The 20,460-nt window shown below is 36.4% G+C and overlaps 4 protein-coding genes and 1 pseudogene across 16 annotated transcripts; 2 read left to right on the top strand and 3 right to left on the bottom strand.

Annotated features, from left to right (window-relative positions):
* On the bottom strand, positions 874–3,269 carry LOC104763249 (myosin-3-like). Its single transcript, XM_019239982.1, has 8 exons — positions 3,216–3,269; positions 3,041–3,129; positions 2,854–2,957; positions 2,646–2,736; positions 2,471–2,546; positions 2,269–2,383; positions 1,649–2,180; positions 874–1,388 (listed from the first exon to the last, which is right to left on the bottom strand). Exons 1-8 carry the CDS (start codon positions 3,240–3,242, stop codon positions 953–955), a joined length of 1,470 nt encoding a protein of 489 aa, XP_019095527.1. The 5' UTR covers positions 3,243–3,269; the 3' UTR covers positions 874–952.
* LOC109125078 lies at positions 4,465–5,398 on the bottom strand (annotated as a pseudogene).
* On the top strand, positions 5,441–9,013 carry LOC104760873. Of its 13 annotated transcripts, none has more exons than XM_010483862.2 (12): positions 5,441–5,620; positions 5,721–5,769; positions 6,189–6,217; positions 6,391–6,488; positions 6,654–6,775; positions 7,361–7,440; positions 7,539–7,609; positions 7,813–7,876; positions 8,107–8,222; positions 8,312–8,374; positions 8,536–8,635; positions 8,773–9,007. In XM_010483862.2, exons 6-12 carry the CDS (start codon positions 7,363–7,365, stop codon positions 8,845–8,847), a joined length of 567 nt encoding a protein of 188 aa, XP_010482164.1. In that variant the 5' UTR covers positions 5,441–5,620; positions 5,721–5,769; positions 6,189–6,217; positions 6,391–6,488; positions 6,654–6,775; positions 7,361–7,362; the 3' UTR covers positions 8,848–9,007. The 13 variants fall into 13 exon arrangements, 11 of the variants coding, with proteins under 11 accessions (XP_010482164.1, XP_010482161.1, XP_010482163.1 ...); XM_010483859.2 differs by having other exon boundaries at positions 6,573–6,775; XM_010483861.2 differs by having other exon boundaries at positions 6,140–6,217; positions 6,573–6,775.
* LOC104760872 (pentatricopeptide repeat-containing protein At5g48910-like) lies at positions 14,833–17,015 on the top strand. The gene has a single exon (XM_010483858.2). It carries the CDS (start codon positions 14,922–14,924, stop codon positions 16,866–16,868), a length of 1,947 nt encoding a protein of 648 aa, XP_010482160.1. The 5' UTR covers positions 14,833–14,921; the 3' UTR covers positions 16,869–17,015.
* LOC109130445 (putative defensin-like protein 165) lies at positions 17,091–17,558 on the bottom strand. The gene is made up of 2 exons (XM_019240008.1): positions 17,507–17,558; positions 17,091–17,316 (listed from the first exon to the last, which is right to left on the bottom strand). The coding sequence occupies exons 1-2, from the start codon at positions 17,556–17,558 to the stop codon at positions 17,123–17,125; spliced, it is 246 nt and encodes an 81-aa protein (XP_019095553.1). The 3' UTR covers positions 17,091–17,122.

Raw genomic sequence — 20,460 nt, 5'->3', positions numbered from 1 at the left:
GTTTATGTGTTTCATGCATGCATGTCTCATAAAGTCATAAAACATAAATATTACCGAATACTAAGTACGTAGGCCAGCTAATGTAAAGGCTAGATTCTAGATACATACCAGACACACCCGCCTACCCTGAAACGACGAGATTGGTATTTTTCATTGTTAAGGTGTGTGAGGTTCTCAATCTTGACCAGAGTAGGAAGAAGGAGGATGTTCCGTTAAGCTGTTCACAACCGTAGAAGTTGGATTTGACCATGTTGTTTCGCCGAATGAGTACGCTGTTGCATACGAAATTGAGTTGCCCATTCTTTCATGAACCTTAGAAAGCATGAAGAATGTTTTGATAGATATATAGAATAAACACAATCTCTAATAATATATATATATTTTTTTGAACTTTTTAATGTGATTTAATCAAAGATTCATCGTAATCACTTTGTTATTTAATTTATATTTCAACATGGAATTCTTGCTCTACCTTTTTTTTTATATAAAAACAATACAATCTTGTGATATCATTATCTAACTAAAAAAGTTATTGCCAATATTTTTGTGGGTAATTTAATCATATATAGGTCATATATAGGTCAATTTCATATCTTGGCTTAAAATTGGAAGTTGATCCAATGGTAAAAAGTATATCATCCAGTATCATAGTTTATTGTGTATTTGTGTTTATGTGATCTTTCATCTTCAATCTTCAATTGCTTGACCGTGATTGTATTCAAAGAACCCCAAATGACATTAACTGGCGAAGACCACAATCATATAATCAAATCAGTGTAGTTATTTATCTAATTTGGAGCTCTTGCTAGCTTTCCTGTTTTGAAAATTAAGGCTTCATTGTTTTGCTTTTTTTGTCTGACAAATTTTAATCTCAACCAAACCGCAAACCTACTTCGACTTGAATTTCTCGCCGAGTTTCCCAACTCTGTCCTTAAACTCTTCTACAGTCTCCTTAGCCTTCACTATAGAGAGAGACACTTCTGATCTCATCAACCCTCAAGCTCGTCTGTCTCCACACTTCCTCTGCTTTAGACTTGGTTTTCATTTTCAGGTTTTTGGTTTTGTTCTCCAATCCATGAACTTGTTGTTTCAAGGCTGATATCAGAAGGCTTATTTTCTCAATGATCAAGTAGATTACTTCTCTGGATTTCTCTCCTACATCTTTCGCCATCTTTTTGAGCTTAGCAATCAGACTTCCAGCTCTTTTCATGGTTCCTTCAACAGGATTTTGCTTTCCTACGTTCCGCCAAGTAGATTCCGTTGTTGTCTGTTCATGGAGGCCACTGTCAACAATCACTTTTATGCCATACTTCTCCCAACGTCCTCTAGCTTCTATTTGCACTTTTGCTTGTTCTCTTGCTCTTCTCGCTTCATCCTCAGCCCAATCCCTTTAAAACCAAAACTCAAAACCGTAAATGACCTGAAAGAGCTAAACTCTCATATGTTTGACTTGTCACATTTCTCAATATAAAAGCTTTTGAGTGTGACTAATCAATATAGAGAGGCTATGTCATTTAACAATTACAATTTTTTTTGCTTCTACCTAGAGCGGAAAGTACAGTCCATTCCTCATTCGCTTCTATCTCACTGTGTAAAGATCTATTCATGCTCAAAGAAACAAGAAATTTCAAGATAATGTATTCTATACCTGGCTATAGATAAAGCGTTCCTTTCAACTTCAAGCTCGTTTTGCAACCGGAGTATCTCTTGGTTCTCATCCTCCACTTGCTTCTGAAGTCTTTCAAACCTCTCTTTCTCGTACGACATCTCGGCCTTGTTACTCGCAAGGCTTTGAAGTTGTTCCTCCAGCTCATTTCGTATCCTTGCAAGAGCCTCCATTTCTGTTTCAGTCGATGTGTGTTCCTTCTCCAATGCAAGAGTCTCCTCTTCTTTCTCATCTCTAATTCTCGCCAGCTCCGACTTTGCTTCTTCAGCCATTTTCTCCACTGCATCTACTACTACTTTTTCTCTTAAAAGCTCTTTCTCGAAGCTAGCATTTATATCCTTCTCGACCTGAGCAACCAGTGCGTTATGTGCAGAAACAACGTTTTCAGCCATAGCCTCTGCTTCGATACGAGCTAGCTCCTCACCAACTAGTTCAAAAGCGTCACCGATGGCAAGAGACACAGCTGTTTGGGCTTTTGTAACCGCTTTAGACGGCTGAAACAATCTGGTACGCCCTAGAGGGACACAAGACTATTAAAAACAAAACGCGGTTGTAAAACTCTGATGATATGATTACTTAAGAGAAGCAAGAATCCCACTCACCAAAAGCAAGTGCTGTTATTCCATGTTCTCCAGCGGATAAGTCAGCTAAAAGGGGAGGCCACGCTTCAGGGTTTATTTTATCAATGTCAAGATAACCAGATAGTTGGTATAGCTTCTGAAAAAGGAAAAGTAGTTGTGTAAGGTTTACGACACCCTTATGACTAAATGTGGAAAAGGCGAAAGAAAGGAATAGAAAAAGAACCTTGCTATCAGCTTCTGGGAGCTGTCGGTATTCCAACGCCATCTTCCAGCTCAGAAGATCCTGACGTGTTAGAGGGCTATAGAGAAAAAAAATAGCTAAGAAGAGTGGAAATCACATAGCAGTAGCTAAGCTTTTATAGCTTATATGGTTGGATGAAAATAAATAGCATTTCTACCTTTCTGGAGAGAACGTGAACCGACTGCTCTCAGTAGAAGGCACGTTTTGGTTAGAGAGGTTGCTTGAGATAACTCCTGCCTCTGCCAAACCTAAACTATCCAATTAAAAATGAAGAAATCAGATCAAATATAACTAACTTCGTTGACTCAGAGTAAACATAACTTCATTGCTCAGTATGAAGGTAAAAAAGATAGTCTAATGATCACCTTGAATGAATGGAAAATCAGGATCTTCAGGTTTGATATCATCAAATGCAAGTTCAGTAACATTCTCTATGTACATGGCAGGATATACTTTTGATGCTGAGTTCCTGTAATGGATGAAGGTAAAATTTCACGAGGTGAGGCATGAAAACATTTTAATGATGTTTCAAGAGAAAATTTTGAGAATTACCTCGACAGAGCATTGCTTGCAGAAACCACCCAACGAGCAAATTCACGGCGTGTACATAAATCATAAGGCAGAGCATCGGATTCAATAACCTGGATTAGCAATCAGTTCTTAACAAATCATAAAACAGTTGCATTGCTAGATAGTTCAAAATAATCTGAAAGTTAAAAAGCAGTACCTTGAAAGCTTGTAAAGCTGAAAACATTTGACTTTGAACTGGATCCACAACCGTCGGAAATAGACGCGGACATGGCGTTGCCAATAGACGCGGGTTTCAACACCACATCTTTGCGGGAAAAGGATCATTTCATACATGTACATTTTCAAAAGTGCGAATTTCTACCTATACAAACTACTAGTGTCAATTTATACATATACTTTAATAAAATTCAAAATTCATACATATACTTTCAAAATTGAGCCAAATTCCAAAGTCCACATTAACGGATGCTGACTCGGACTCAAATTGTATAATGATGTGGCATTGTCTGCTCCAAACGACGTGGTTTGCTCTTTTTATTGCAAAAAAATGTTCAAAATGGCCAAACACTAGGTTCGAACCCTTAATCTGTACGATGGATTAGGTTTGCTTGTAACCAATTGATCCAACAACCCTATATAAAACTAACATACACTTTTGTACTTATAAACCTAAATAATACCTAGTTTTAGATAATATAAATCAACATCGTTTGGAATTAGGGGAAAAATAAGAAATCTGGGGTTCATGGTTTGATTTTCGTTTTTAGAATTCATTTGTTCTTCCTCTTCCCTGAAATTAAGAAATCAAGGGTTCTTCTTTTTCTGGACATGGCGTTGCCACAGGAAGAGAAGGGGCGATGCCTTGCTTGAAGCAGGCAGCTCCGTCGCCATTACGCGTGAGAGCGTCGTAGTATGCCGTCGATTTTTTCCTCTTCCATAACTTATGGACCTGAGATGCAGAAATCTGTAATCCATTGTTTAATAATCCATCGTCTAACTAAACATTCAGTTGGTAACAAAACTTTAATAATCCATTGTTTTCATTTAAATCTTTAAAAATTAATTAACACAAAATTACTAGAAAAGATGAACGTATAAGTGATAAATTGATTGTGTTTATCGAGGAGCTACAAAGATTCGAGTGAGCCATGTATATGGTTGTCGGATCATGTGTGTGAACGATGGATTAAATAGGTCAATTTTTTAGGTTTACAATTATAAAAGTGTGTGTTACTTTCGTATACGGTTGTCGGATCAACTGGTTTAAAGCAGAGTTAAAACGACATAGAGGTCGTGGGTTCGAATAAAGGGAGTTGCTATTTTGGACATTTTTTCGAAATAAAAGGAGCAAAACGACGTAGTTTGGAGAAGACGATGCCACATCAGAACACACGTGGATTATGAGTCAGCGTGGACTTTGAATTTGGCTTAATTTCAAAAGTATAGGTATGAATTTTGAATTTTGTTAGAGTATATGTCTAAATTGGCACTAGTAGTTTGTACAGGTAGAAATTCGCACTTCTGAGAATGTACATATATGAAATGGCCCTTTTCCCACATCTTTGCCATCCCGAGATAAAACAGAAGAATCTAAACTAAACAGGCGAGTAACATTGAGAGGTGAGATAATGAAACATTGGTTGCAAGACTTATCAAGCTTGGTACATTCGTGTCCACACCTCTAGAGCTTTCCTGGTTATCTTGCTCAATTACATTACTTCCCTCATCCCCAACATCGCTGATTTGATCACTTGAACTTTCACCAATAGTATTCACTAAAACTTCTACTTTTGGTCCTAAACATTCACCAAAAATTCGAACTTTACAAGTTGGAAACAGCTACATTGTATATCAATTCCCACACAAAATAAAGACTGAAACACATACTAAAACCATTGCGCTTATAAGATAAAGCTGCGTAAGTTAACCCAACAAAGAGAACCATCCCAGCCACTCCAGATAATAAAGTTCCTGACGAAAAAAAAAAAAAAATTCAAAACTTGAATATGAATCTACCAAATTAACCATCACAATTCACAACATCTAGTCAAAAAAGAAAAAAGAAAAATCGTACCTATAAACCAATCTGCAGTGTTTTCGTCGTCATCTGAATCATCCCAGCCACCAAATTGATCCGACCCACCCAAATCGCGACCCGGTTCAGCGTTCTATGCAACGCTTGAAGATGATGATATCCGGAGACGGCGACTTAGCTTTGTCATCTTCGCTCTTGTTAGAACTGTCAATTGGGCTCTCAGCCCATGGTCGTTGGACATGTCCATTACGGGCGGGCTATGGACATGTCCAATAATCAAATGGTCCGGTTAATCCAACGACCAAATTTGACCCATGACCAAATGGGTAAAACCGTGTGGACATTGGACATGCCCAATTCTCTAACAATCTAGGGTTATCAAAATTTGGGGAAAAATTGGATTTTTGACAATCGATGTCTTCTTCGATTCAATCTTCTCTCTTCTTCTAAAATCTAGGGTTCTAAAATCAATCGGCTCTTCTTCTTCTCTCTCGTGTTCGTCTTCTCTGTCGAGCTCAGTCACCTTCTCTATCGCCTCTTCCTCTGTCAATCTCATCGCAACCATGGTAGGCATCTCTGCTCTCTAAATCACTTGTTACCTTAATCCAATACTGATTCCAAATGCTGAATATAAAGCAAACTGACCCTTGTTTCTTCTATTTGCAGATCATATCAGAGAAGAATCGCCGTGAGATCTCCAAGTACCTCTACAAAGGTACAAACTTGATTTGAGCTTATGAATCTAGTGGTCTTCTTAGTAAATGGGTTTATGCATAGAGAGACAATAGCAAGCATTGATTGAGTGATTGATTGATCCTTTGAACTTGATTTGAGCTTATGAATCTAGTGGTCTTCTTAGTAAATGGGTTTATGAATCTAGTGGTCTTCTTAGTAAATGGGTTTATATATGCATTAGGAATCTAGTTTCTGAGTTTTGTTGCCTTGTTGGTGAGGTTTGATACTTTGATCGGATTGAGAAGCACCCGTTTTACTCTTTGTCTCTTTCTAAAGCTCTAAGCTTGTAAAGATTTGAGTTGTATATCGAATACAAATTTCTGATTGATTCATTCATCTTTCTCATATAGCATTGTTTCTGAAATTTGCAATGCTTAACATCATAAACATGTAATTCAGGTGTTTGAATTACATGCACTCTTGCTCTGGTAATCAATCTCTCTCTCTCTTTTGTAAGAGTTCATCATCATAGAATCTGGTCATGAGACATCTTTTTTATTTACTCTAATTCTTCCTTTGTAATGTGAATCAGTTTCTCATGATACGGATTGAGGTTTTTTTTTGTGTTCTGATGAGTTGTTTTTGGTTTCTCTGATTGAAGAGATTTGGTGATTCTGTAATTTGTGAAAGACAAATCCGATCAAAACAAGAAAAAGAGATTTGCTGAATAATGCTCTATTTATTAATCGGATAACAGAGGTACTTAAATAGACCCTTACAAGCTTAACTAAGTGACCGATTCTAACGGACCTAATCAACGAAACAAACTCTCAACTCCTACAGATCAGGAGGACTTATTCTAATCAAAATACATTCGACTTAAACAAAACGACATAGCTTTTATTCTTCATATTCATTGAGCAGCGGAAGATTGAGTGAGTGAGTGAGGAAGCGTTTGTAGCAGTGAGACGGAGGAGGCTCGTTTGTAGCAGTGAGGCGGATTTCACAAGGTCTCGAACGAGGAAGCGTTTATCATTCTTCTTCTGGTAATTTACATTATTATTTCATCATCACTCTTTTTTTTTTTCTCTCTTCTAACAAACGCGTTTTTCATCTCTCTCTCTATCTCATGTCATTGGTTTCGTTTGGTTTTATACAACTAATCGATTGGGTTTACAAAATAAGTCAGATTTTATAAAAATAAACATGTTTGGTTTAGTAAAAAAGTTTTGAACAGCAAACACAAAATAAAAGAAACCTCAAAAATGAAAAGATTGTCCAAGAGGCATGTCCAAATGGACTTAGGCATATTTGGGACCATTGTCCAAATGGACCACTGTCCATTGTGGACCGCTCAAACATAACCCATAAACAGAAATATCCATATGGACACAACCATTGGACAATGGACAACCTTTTCATTTGACACTTATAGTGAGAACTCTTACGCCGGGAAATTAATTTAAAATCTGATGAACGTGGCGGAATTTGATTTATTTCCTCTACAATCTAAACAAGGTCCTCTGTTTCGTTTCCGGAACTTGTAGGTTTTTTTTTTTTGGATTCATTCTGTTTTTTTAATTCGTCTCTTTGCTTGGATCTGATTATTTCATTGCTGTTGTCAAATATAGGGATGAGCAAAACGGAGATCAATTTGCGGAGATTGCTTTCCGTTGCACCTAATCAGCAAAATCAGTCAAAGCTTATTCATGTATGTTCCTTTTGGATCTTCTTCAATTAGATGTCGAAGCTTAGAAGTAAGTTTTGATGTTCATATGTGTATTATTGTATGAAACATGTGTAACACAGTATGTTGCTACTTTGAGGGAACTATTAGAACAACTCTCCCTAGAGAAGACGACACCTCAATGCCTTCCCAGGTGTGATTACTTAACTCTCTTTTATTGATTCAGCATTGCTATTTAGAAATCTTTCAGTTGAAATCTTGATTTGATTAAAAGATTTCTGCTTTGGTATATTCTAATGTCGACAAGAGCTATTATATATCTCTTTCTAGGATTATGTGTTATAAGTTATTCGAATTGAATTACTTATCTTCTCCTTTTGATCTCTTGTTGTCCAGTGTTACAAAGGCTAGTCAGGTGAATGAATACTATGAAAAGATTGAAGCAATAGTTGTTCAAGTCGTAAGTCATCTAAACAGGATTAGCTGTTCTTTTCTATTTCTAGAGCTAATACTTCAGGAGAGTAACGTGTGTTAATATACATTTATGCTCTTGCTATTATGATGCATTTGGTCTTGAGGAATTGTTTCAAGTTTCGTTCTTTCTTTCTTCCCCATGAGTTTAGTTTTAGGAATCCACAGTTTTGCTTGTTCCTGCAACTTAGTATCAAATTATTTTCCCTAAATTTACAGCCCGACGCAGAGGTACCTGATGAGCCTTTTGCAAACGACTTTACCAACGAAAGCTCTCCAAAGATAGGAGACGATTTTCCAAGCCCCACTTCGCCACAACTGAGAAGAAGATTAGTGTAAGATTTTAATACTTAATTCACATGCCTTCTCAACTTGTAAGTTCTTTTGGCCTTTATTTCTTTACGACCTTCCTTGATTGATGCAGGTCTACAAGTTCAAAACCAATAAAACTAGACTCTGCAGCTCAAGCGCACACTGACAAGCAGAGGTATACAGTATATTCATCTATGAACGAGAAACTTAGGAACTTAATTGATCAGTCTATGCACTTTCCTTGTTAGAACAAAAGTTATCGCTATGAGTAAAGCTGTAATCTTTTGAATTCAAGTTGAATTTGCCACTTGATGTTCACGTTGGTGATTATGACAGAAAGCTTCAAGAGGATCTAACTGATGAAATGGTGGGACTTGCAAGACAACTCAAGGAGACAAGTCAAGCGATAAGCCAATCTGTGCAAACTACAGAAAAGGTGTCATGTTAACCTCTTCCGTACGGTACCCCATTATGTGACATTGCATACTATCAACATCAATGGGATAAGAGAAGAATTTATATTTTTGGTTCATATGTTTTTTTAACTGGCTTCATTGGTGACCTCAAAGACAGGAAGGCAATTGGAAAAGTGATGATTGCTCTCGACCACAAGACTGGCCTGTCTTCAAAACTATAGACTCTCTGTGACCATAGGAGAACACTGGTGCTTTATTCTAGTAATAAGGTTATTGTAATGGCCATGTATGCTGCACCATCTTACATTTTATGTACGGTCTATAATCCCCTGTCTTTGTAATTTATCAGACCACATTCTGACGTGAAATTTAATAATCATACTTGGTTCGCAGTTTGATTTCCAGAAATTAGTGTAGATAGAAATCCTTTGTATATACAATGTTTCAATCAAGAATACAATTCCTTCAATCAAGTAAAGCTTGGAAGTATCAAACCGTAATGCAGTTTCACCAAATCTATATACCGAGCCAATGCTTTATGTACATAAAAATCGAAGCAAGCACGTGTTCTGACTATCTCGCGCTCTACGAGTTCAGGAACCGGGAATGTTCAAGCTGAGTCATCTCTCCTCCATTCACTGGATCGAAATTGCACCTGTAGAAACTGTAAGGCCGATGAATCAGATGTGTGGTTCTTAGTTATTTTATGTTTTTTTGATATTCTAACTTGTGTGGTGGAAGCACATATATGACTACTTGTGGATGATGATGTGAATATATTCAAAGAGATTTAGAAAGTCTTCGTTACCTTCCGTCCATGCCGATAATCGCAATTGTGTTCTGAGCGCCAAATGCTGCAAAGTATTGAGTGACTTTTGGTACATGGAACTGACAGAATGACCATTCCGAGCTGAAATATTTTGGTAGAACACAAAATATTAAATAAACATATATGTTATGGCTGAGTTATGTACTTCCACGGCTGAGTTATAAGTAAATATTAAATAAACATATATGTTATGGCTGAGTTATGTACTTCGTACGGCCGAGTTATGGCTGAGTTATGTACTTGGTACGGCTTCGTTTGGTCTTTCGTGCTGTGCCTCGATATTACAAAAGTGTTGTTGGGGAAACCCAAACAATAATCATGTGTCTGCTCAGATCCACACGCGTAATAAATTCATAAAGTTAGCTTTTTCACAATGTATTATACAAAATAATTAAAAAAATTGAATTCAAAATTCGAATAAAAAATAAATGTACAATTGAAATATGAAATATTTGCAAATTTACATTATTATAACTCAAAATTTAAATGTACAATTGAAATATGAATATTACAATTATTATAACCAATAAAAAGTAATAATTATAGAGAAAGATTGATTTTTACACATTCTCATCGGAATGTGTAAAACATACAACACATGACGTTTAGGGGTTAGGGTTAGGGTTGACGTTTAGGGTTTGAGATGTAGGGTTCAGATGAGTAACATTATTTGTTTTTTGGTTTTGGTTCTAATGTGTTTTAATGTGTCTGGTTTAAGGTGGTAATATGAATATACTAATATGAGTACCATTTGAATATATTTTTACAAAATTTTAAAATTTTGTGGTTATTTCCGGTTATGGGTCGGTTAGATTAATATATAACCATAAATAACCCAAAATATATTGTAATTAAGTAGATTTGCCTAATATAGCCGAAAGTAAGCCGAATATAACCGAAATTAACCAAACATACCAATACAAAAATACCAAATTGGAAAAAATTATTTTTTCGGTTTGGTTCCGTTTGGTCGGTTATTTAGTCATTCTAATTTGAGGGTTGGCTGAGATATCGTTTATTACAGCTGAGTTATTATTAATCATGATTGAGTTATTAAAATAGATTGATAAAACACCACAACATAGAAAGTTCATGTCAATTCCAATAAAAAATAAAACAACGGAGCTTGACTAATCTCATAGATACTTGTTCAAGCTCTCAAACTTCTTCTCCAGTGCGTCATAGATTGAGAGGGCATGGACAGGAGACTTACATGTGCAATGATCGAAGGAAATGCAATATAATGATAGATGAGATTTGAAGGTAAACTGATTGACGAAGATGCAATATTTATAGTTGGAATGAGCGGAGAAGAATAAACTGAAACGATACAATGAATAATATGAATATAAAGGAAAGATCGCGTCTATTATTAGGTTAACTTATGGTTTTCCGCCAAAATATTGTTTGACGGCTGAGTTATAGTTTTACGGGAAAACGAAAGGTCTCGTCGATTCATGTGACGGTTGAGTTATAGTGAATAACGGCTGAGTTATCAAAATGAACAATCTATAATGGCTGAGTTATCAAAAGAAAAGTCGTGTCTGTTATTAGGTTAACCTATGGTTTCCCGCCAAAATATTGCTTAACGGCTGAGTTATAGTTTTACGGGAAAACGAAAGGTCTCGTCGATTCATGTGACGGTTGAGTTATAGTGAATAACGGCTGAGTTATCAAAATGAAAAATCTATAATGGCTGAGTTATTAAAAGAAAGGTCGCGTCTATTATCATGCCTCATTAGTTTCAGTGCCTTGTTCGAGAACATGTAGCTCAGCTTTAGCTCATGGCTAAACGCGTCCAATCCGTAGTCTTCAAGAACAAGCTCCATAAGCTTGTCGTGTGTTGTGCCTCCATATATCTGCACAAGTATACACCCTCTGTCGTCGGTGTTAAACACATGTCTCTGTTTCTTTACCCAATCACCGGAAACAACTAGTACCGGAACTGGATCCATGAAAGGTGAAGAAGAAGGTGAAGAAGAAAGTGAAGAAGAAGTATAAGAACAAGGTGAAGAAGAAGGTAAAAACCATGTAAATAGTTCACTTAATAACGAGTTGAAGAATCCAAGGAGCGACGTTTCGTATTTCCAGAGAAGAAAGATGATGACATGGAATGCTGACATGGATGATGCGTCCGACGTGACAAGTCAGCCATCAAACAAATAATAACTCAGCCTTAATATAACTGAGCTATCAAACTAATTATAACTCAGTCACAACATGAATAACATTACGGTAATTAAAAAACAGAAAAATTGCTGCCAAATTCAGCTGCTTCATCAACTGAAATTATGTAATTCAGTCGTATCGTTTAATAAACCAGCCGTAACTGAATAACATTCTAGTAATTAATCTGTTGCTATTAAGTCAGCCGTCAAATGGCCGAATTTTACGATAAGTCAGCCTACAACGGCTGAGTTATAGTTTTTAACCATAACTCAGCTGTAACTACATCTCATAAGTCAGCCGTTTTTCATAACTCAGCCAGCCAAAAATACGATAACTCAGCCGTGTTGTATTGATAACTCAGCCAAAATTTTGACAACTCAACCATCGGGTGATAACTCAGCTTTAAGGACGAATGAGTTATGCTCTAACTCAGCCAAAATTTTGACAACTCAACCATCCGGTGAAAACTCAGCCATAAGGACGGCTGAGTTAGAGCATAACTCAGCCAAATTTTGATAACTCAGCCATAACGTGTGGCTGAGTTATGCTTTAAGTCAGCCGTCCGCTCTTACTCAAATGTTTTTTCTATAAATTCGCCGTAACATACCTATAACTCAGCCGTCATTACCTCTATAACGTGTTACGGCTGAGTTATTTAATACACGTCAACGATTTCTGACTTGGCGTCTGATGTGGCAATGACATTTTTGTAATAACATTTTTTTCCGGAAACATAAAACAAGGGCACGCTGGGTATTTTGAAAATACCCGAAATATTCTAGTAATAAAATCTTTTTTTGTAGATTGTGGTAATATTACCTAAAATGTATAACATCTCAGTAAAGTTCCCTAGAATAAATCTCGAATTTCCTCTGCTTTCATGTTTGTGATGTGATCTGCAACGGTCTCGCAAATTGAGATAATTAGCAATGTTAATGAGGTTGAAGATCTTATCAAGATCAAGATAATTCATGAACTCTGCCGAATCAAGTGGATTGTGGCGAGAGGGACAAAGTTCATGGTGACAGTGACAAATAATCTTATCATTACTCCTTCAACTCAAGTTTTATTTAATGGAATAGTTAGGTTATAGTTAGGATGAGTTGAGACGATGGAGTCAAATTTTATTTGTTTGTGTTGTCAAATATTCTAAAATCACTCAAAGTTTAATACTAAAATCTAACGGAATCACATTTCAATTTTTTAATTAAAATAGAAAAACTCAAAACACAATCAAATCTCCTAAAATCTCACCTACATCTTCCAAAATCCTAAAATGTTAAAATCCTATCAAATCTTTTAAATTATAAGTTGAATACCCCCTCTTAAACTGGTCATCTTCCAATTCTTAATCAACACTTTTTTCATTAACACTTTTTCTTTTAGTATATACATATTATATTTATCCATTTCCATTTTTTAAATTGTTTAAATTTATAATATTCTTATAATTATCTTTTTACATTTTTTAAATATTTCAAAACAGTTTTTTTGGTTTATATAAAATTTTCTAAAATTGTTTAAATTGATCTATATATATATATATATATATATTATCATCTTTTATCTTTTATTACCAAAAAGTGTGATCCTCATTGAGGAAACTTACAAGGAATTCAAGGATATAATAGAACTGTTAAAAGAAACATTGTTTGGAAGTGATTCTTTGGCAAGTCGATCTGCTGCTTTATTATTGTGTCTTTCTTGTCCAAACATATATCACCTCTTTTATCCAATTGTGAACTTGAAAGTTCTGTGATTTTATTTTAGCCAGCTTTTTGACCGTGTAGTTTTCCCCTTCAAAGATGACTTTCTTGTATCCCTTTATCCATGCTTGTTGCATGCCAATGACCAAAGATTGAAAGTCTGCTTCAAAAACATTAGTACATAAAACTCGTTTGCTATGCCCTGCACTGACATAGAAGCCTCCATGATCTATGATGATCCAACCCGCTTGAGGCTTAATACCATCCTGTGAAAATTGTTGATCACAATTGCACTTGATAAATCCATCTTTTGGCCGTGTCCAATTTGAATCCCTTGACTGATGTTGGTGAAGAGTCTGACCTACATGTGGTGTATCTAAAAAGCAATCAACCCATTTATTTGCTTCATTAACAGCTTTGACAAGATCTTGCTGCCATGTACTACCTTCCGTTGATAAACCATGAGATTCCCACTCTTCCAGATTCTCCACAATGTCCAAATAGGAAGTTGACGTACGCTCCAGAATTGTAAGGTTTTGATTATTATAAAAATCCACAATACATTGAAACTTAGCTTCGAAAGAGCTTGTTAAGAAAGTGATGTTTTGATGAAGATTCTGACTTTCCCGCCAGATTGCTTGTGCATAAGGACAAGTAAAAAACAGATGCTCAATGGTTTCATCAGCTTGACAATCTCGTTTGCATTGGCCGTCTGTAGTAATTTGTCGGCGTATCAATTATGTTCCTGTTGGTAATGCTCTTGAAAGCATCTGCCAAAGAAAGTGTTTCAGCTTAGTGGCTATATCCAATTTCCATATAGCTTTTTCGAATTCTTGTGACATCGGGGGCGGTTGTATGACATCACTATTTGGGAGATGAATGGCTTACCAATATCCAGATATAACAGTGTAGAAACCATCATGAGTGTAATGCCAACCAAGTAATCCGACGTAGGAGTTGAACTCAAATGTATTCTTCTAATGATTTCCACATCTTCTTCAACATTGAGATTACGTAGCAGAGTCAAGTTTCATGTTCTTTGACCTTCCAAGATGAGATCTTTAACCTAAGAAATACTTATATCAACACCGTCTATACCTCGAGGTGGTCTTAGGTAGATGTGTAAGCAAATAGCATCCAGTTGTTAGTACTGATTCCATCACCAATCAAAAATCGCATTCCTTGTCGTAGCAACTCTCTGCCTTCTAAAAATGATTTCCAAATGAAAGAAAGTTTATTCCCACATCCAACAGTAAAAACATTAGCATCTTGGAAATACGTAGCTTTTGAAAAACGGGCAATGAGAATAATTATAATTTTCTTATAACTATTTTTTTACATTGCAAAAATAAAAGCTTTATTTTTAACACTTGCCAAAATTTCTAATCAACAAAAGCGATTACATAAGTTACCAATTTTGAAAATCAAGTTTTACATAAGATTTTGTTTTTACATTTTGTCATAAAAGCATTCCAGAATAGAAAGAAAGAAAGAAAGAAAAAAAAAAAAAAAAGCATTAAGACTGTTGCCACTCTATCCTCATATCTTGTTATGAGTCTTATTAGAGAGAGCCACACGATCCCTTCATGTTCTTGATTCTCAATGAACCCAACACAGACCCTTTACTCTCCCGGCGGGAACTCCCCGGCGACACACCCATCTTCACTCTTCCCTCAAATCAACAGATGCAGAACTATAAGAGACCTCTCTCAAATCCATGCCGCATTCATCAAATCGGGTCAAATGCGAGACACTCTCGCCGCCGCAGAGATACTCCGATTCTGTGCTACCTCCGATCTCCATCACCGTGACCTCGATTACGCCCACAAGATCTTTAACCAGATGCCTCAACGAAATTGCTTCTCTTGGAATACTATAATCAGAGGTTTCAGTGAGAGCGATGAAGAAGACAAAGCTGTGATCGCAATCGCATTGTTCTGTGAGATGATGAGCGACGAGTTCGTTGAACCGAACCGGTTCACGTTTCCTTCTGTGCTTAAGGCTTGTGCGAAAACAGGGAAGATTCTACAAGGTAAGCAGATTCATGGGTTGGCTTTGAAGCTTGGGTTGAGCTGTGATGAGTTTGTCATGAGTAATCTCGTTAGGATGTATGTGATCTGTGGTTTGATGAAAGATGCTTGTGTGTTGTTTTATAAGAACATTATAGAGAAAGATATGGTGGTGATGGCTGATAGAAGAAAGAGAGATGGTGAGGTTGTGTTATGGAATGTTATGATTGATGGTTATATGAGACTTGGTGATTGTAAAGCTGCACGGATGCTGTTCGACAAAATGCGTCAGAGAAGCGTTGTTTCTTGGAACACGATGATATCAGGTTATTCGCAGAACGGGTTTTTTAAAGATGCTGTTGAGGTTTTCTGTGAGATGAAGAAGAAAGGAGATGATTTTGATATCCGTCCGAATTATGTTACTTTGGTTAGTGTTCTTCCTGCGATTTCACGGCTCGGGTCGTTAGAGTTAGGAGAATGGTTGCATTGTTATGCGGTGAATAATGGTGGTATCAGGATTGATGATGTGCTTGGCTCTGCTTTGATTGATATGTACTCGAAATGTGGGATTGTTGAGAAAGCGGTTAAGGTGTTTGAGAGATTACCTCGAGAGAATGTGATTACTTGGAGTGCGATGATAAACGGGTTTGCTATACATGGACTGGCAGGTGATGCTATTGAGTGTTTTTGTAAAATGAGGCGGGCTGGAGTTCAGCCTAGTGATGTTGCTTACATCAATCTTTTGACTGCTTGTAGCCATGGTGGGTTAATAGAAGAAGGAAGGAAGTATTTTAGTGAAATGGTGAGTGTGGATGGGTTAGAGCCTAGGATTGAACACTACGGGTGTATGGTTGATCTATTGGGTCGTTCTGGTCTTCTTGATGAGGCTGAGGAGTTCATACTTAATATGCCGATTAAACCAGATGATGTGATATGGAAAGCACTTTTGGGTGCTTGCAGAATGCACGGAAATGTCGAGATGGGCAAGCGTGTTGCGGACATTCTGATGGATATGGTTCCTCATGACAGTGGAGCTTATGTGGCCCTCTCAAACATGTATGCTTCACAAGGAAACTGGTTAGAGGTTTCAGAGATGAGGCTGAGAATGAAGGAGATGGATATAAGAAAAGATCCCGGGTGTAGTTGGATCGACATTGATGGCGTGCTTCATGAGTTTCTTGTGGAAGATGATTCTCACCCGAGAGCCAAAGAAATCAACTCAATGCTCGTAGAAATCTCAGAAAAACTGAGGGTGGCCGGGTATAGACCAATCACCACACAGGTTTTGTTAAACTTGGAGGAAGAGGATAAAGAAAACGCACTTCATTACCACAGCGAGAAGATCGCTACAGCGTTTGGGTTGATAAGTACGAGTCCTGGCAAACCAATACGCATAGTTAAGAACCTACGCATCTGTGAGGACTGTCATTCATCCCTCAAACTCATCTCAAAAGTTTACAAGAGAAAGATAACAGTACGAGACCGCAAACGTTTTCACCATTTCCACGACGGTTCATGCTCGTGCATGGATTATTGGTGAAAGTAAAAACAGAAAGACGTTTTTTCTCTGTAGATACAGCACACAAGGTCTGTTGTTTCTTTGCTGGTTCAGCATTGATAAGAATTGAACTTTTTTAGTCTGTAGTTTAGAATCTGATGAAACAAAAATCTTGATAACATCATTTCATTTCAAGATGAGGAGTGCATTCATATATAATTTGAAGATTGCATTTCGTAACCATAAAAATTATGATAATGTTTAACTAAGTTTACGTTATCCAACACTCTAGGAGATCATTGTGCACCACAACTGTAGAAACAGTTACATATGTACCGATCAGAGCCTGTTGGCTTCTCAACACAACTTCCGAATCCATTTAAATTCTTGAAGCACCGTTCTCTACACTTTGCCAACCAACATTGTTTCCCCGGCTCTAGTTCTTGTCTGCATCTCTTTTGTGCCTCAGTTTTAGGAACAATCGACAATACTGCAACCAATAGTGAGTATATAAGTTCATAGATATGTATTAATTGAATAGATTAAAAACTGTATATAAGTTATAACATTATTATGCTTCCTTAGCTTAATATTTCAAAACTCATTCTGTATTGACATATTAGATCGTTGAGTATATACAATAATATGAAATTATAACTTACAAGTATAAAGTTAATTACCTGAGAAGAGAACCACAAAAACTATGAAATAGGAAAGTAATTGTTTGTTCATGGTGCGAGACTTATTAATATTTGAAAAATGTCAGAGAAAGAGATCGAGTGAACTGTGAATTTTTTGATGAGAATCATGAGCTCATGGCCAACAATTATATACATCACTCTAGCTTAGAAGACGCAATCATCATTCAATATTAATTATAACACAGTTTACTGCCAGAAGAACAAACTTAGTATGGCAAGTATATAAGTAAAATTTGGGAGATTTGATTTTAAATAATTGTTTATTACAAATTTTTGTATTAAAATTTTGTAAAAGCCATCATTTGATTAACTCAATGACTGCATAATTGCCAACTGTAGCCGTTAATTATGGATGGTTTAGGCCTAAATTCTCTGCGATTACCACCAGTTCTACCGCCAACATAGACAAGGAGCAATGGAACCTTTGAGCAAGAGCTGAACCTTGAGATTCCGCTTGGTGGTTCTCAATCGCTGGTAAGTACCAGAAGCAACTCAGGAAATGTGCTTTTCCACAGCCGCTCTGATTTAAAGACAACATTCAGACAGTGAGATGATTAGAAGTCAGATTCCCTCTTAGTATCTACCACAGAAACAGGAGTAAAAAATGTTTGTTCGAGTCCTGTATTGGTTAAATTTCAAAGTGTTACGATAATAAGCTTTTAGGTGTGAACAGAACTAAATAGCTTGATAATAATTATGTCCAGAAGATGATATAAATTTAACTAACATGAAATGGTTATAACAACAATCAAATGGCTATGTCTGTCAGTTGCAGCCATCCAAACGCACACCTTAGAGCCATGGATGCACCATCACTATGCCTTTGTAGTACATTGACACAAACCCATCAATCTGCCTTTTCATCTGAGAAATTCATGATAATAAGTGAATTACCAAAGCATTTGTTCTACCGGCCAAATCAGAAGGATACAAAATAATTTTAATTCGAGAAACGTATTTTCAACAAAGCTTTGCCTACCTGGTTCGCTATCATTGCACCTTTTGCTTCGCATTTCAGGCAATGCAGTTTAAGCCAGAATACAGAATCAGATTCCTCTGTTTCAGAATTGTTACCGATCGACGCACAAACACTGAGCTAGTAAATCGATGGACAGTTGAAAGCAGCTGACCAGCTAAGGCATGCTAATGCTAACGGCTCACAGCTTTTATATCTGCGTTTTTAACATGTAAATTACGTTGTTGCAGATATTGAATTCTAAGAATAACGCAAATCCTGGTGAAAAATTTATTATAGGAAGGAAGCATGAAAGCAAACTACAAATGGGATAAGATATTATTACTCTTTCTTCATCGCTTGTAGCAAAGAAGAGGGATGTAGAAGGATCACTGCCCGTAGTAACGTTTGATCTGCTTCGATACTATAGAAAAACAAAACAAAAAGAAAAAAGATATCACATTATTTCCAATCATTATATATGGAATTGGAAACTTAACTAATCGACTAAATTGACATAGCGGGCACACATAGTTTAACTAAGAAGCATACAAAGGACCAGTAAATGCAAATTTTAAACTAATCGACTGTCAAAAAACAGGGAAAGGTAAATAAACTCAGCAGTTAACTGTGTGTAATTTCCAGTTAACAGGGAGATGCTTCTTTTATAACAATACTAGATGAGGACCCGACCCGCCCGATGTGCGGATTTAAATTATTATAAATGAAATTAAATTTATTAAAAAATTTGTTGTATGTTATATATAAATCTTATTTTTGTTATAATACACTGATTTATATCCATTTACAAATCTTTTATGTATATTACTATTAAAAGTATATTTTTTTATACTTAAATGTACTCTTGTATGTTACAAAAATATTCTTTATCACCATCTAGAAACTGTTTATATAAACACATTAAGCCAAATATATTACTTTCACTTCTGTATACTTTTTTAATTACTAAATTTGTTGGCTCAAAAAACATTTTGAATAAAAGATATATTACATAATATACTAATCAATGATGTCTCATCACAATAATGTATGACCACCATAGAGAGAACATCGGCTCCGCCTTCATCCTTTATGGAGAGAACCTTGCGTCCAACCTCCTCCACCATGGAGAGAACTTTGGCTCCGCCTTTCTCCCTTAAAGAGATAAACTTGCGTCCAATCTCCTCCACTTTCCTCCCCTGCGGAGATATCTTTGTGTCCAACCTTCTCTACCATAGGGAGAACCTCGGCTCTGCCCTCCTCCTATGTGGAGAAAATATGTTCACGTCTTTTTGCTATCTCAAAATGGCTTGTTCCGACAACCAATGAAAGTAAAAACAATTTTCTAACTTCACAAAAAAATCTTTTGATAGTAACTAATGTTAAATTTCTGAATGTATTCGTGATAGTAACTATGCCGAAGTGAAAGTAAAATAATTGGCTTAATGTGTTTATAAATAACATAATATACTAATCAATGATGTATCATCATAATAATGTATGACTGCCATGGAAAAAATCGNATGTATTCGTGGAAGTTTCTTTGACACACCATGATGTAGTCTCTGTCTCTGTAACGCCTCAACTGCCACCTTGTTTAGTGAGCCCATGTCCACTCTCAGTCCATGGGCCCACCTTCCTAAGTGGGCCTTATATCTATTCCTGGCCCATGAATCCACACATATTCGATTGTCGGTTTGTTACGTCTAGAGGCTTTAAAAACTTGTTTACTGACCCTACATATAAAAAAAAAGTTTTTCCTGTGTTTTGTCCTCACTCGCACAGTTCCGACAATCACTTCCAGGAAGGTTACCCATCATGAAATTCTCTCAGGAGCTTTGACCGAAAAAATAAGTGCATTCTGGTGACATATATGACCAAATCAATTTTTGTGAAAAAAAAAATGACCAAATCAATTCTTTTAAACATTTTCGCAAACTAGGTTGTCAAAGTCTTTGAGCTCCTATGGATCTATCAA

The sequence above is a fragment of the Camelina sativa genome, chromosome 18 (assembly GCF_000633955.1).
Source record: "Camelina sativa cultivar DH55 chromosome 18, Cs, whole genome shotgun sequence".
Taxonomy (NCBI): Eukaryota; Viridiplantae; Streptophyta; class Magnoliopsida; order Brassicales; family Brassicaceae; genus Camelina; species Camelina sativa.
This window is presented reverse-complemented; position numbering and strand designations above follow the sequence as displayed.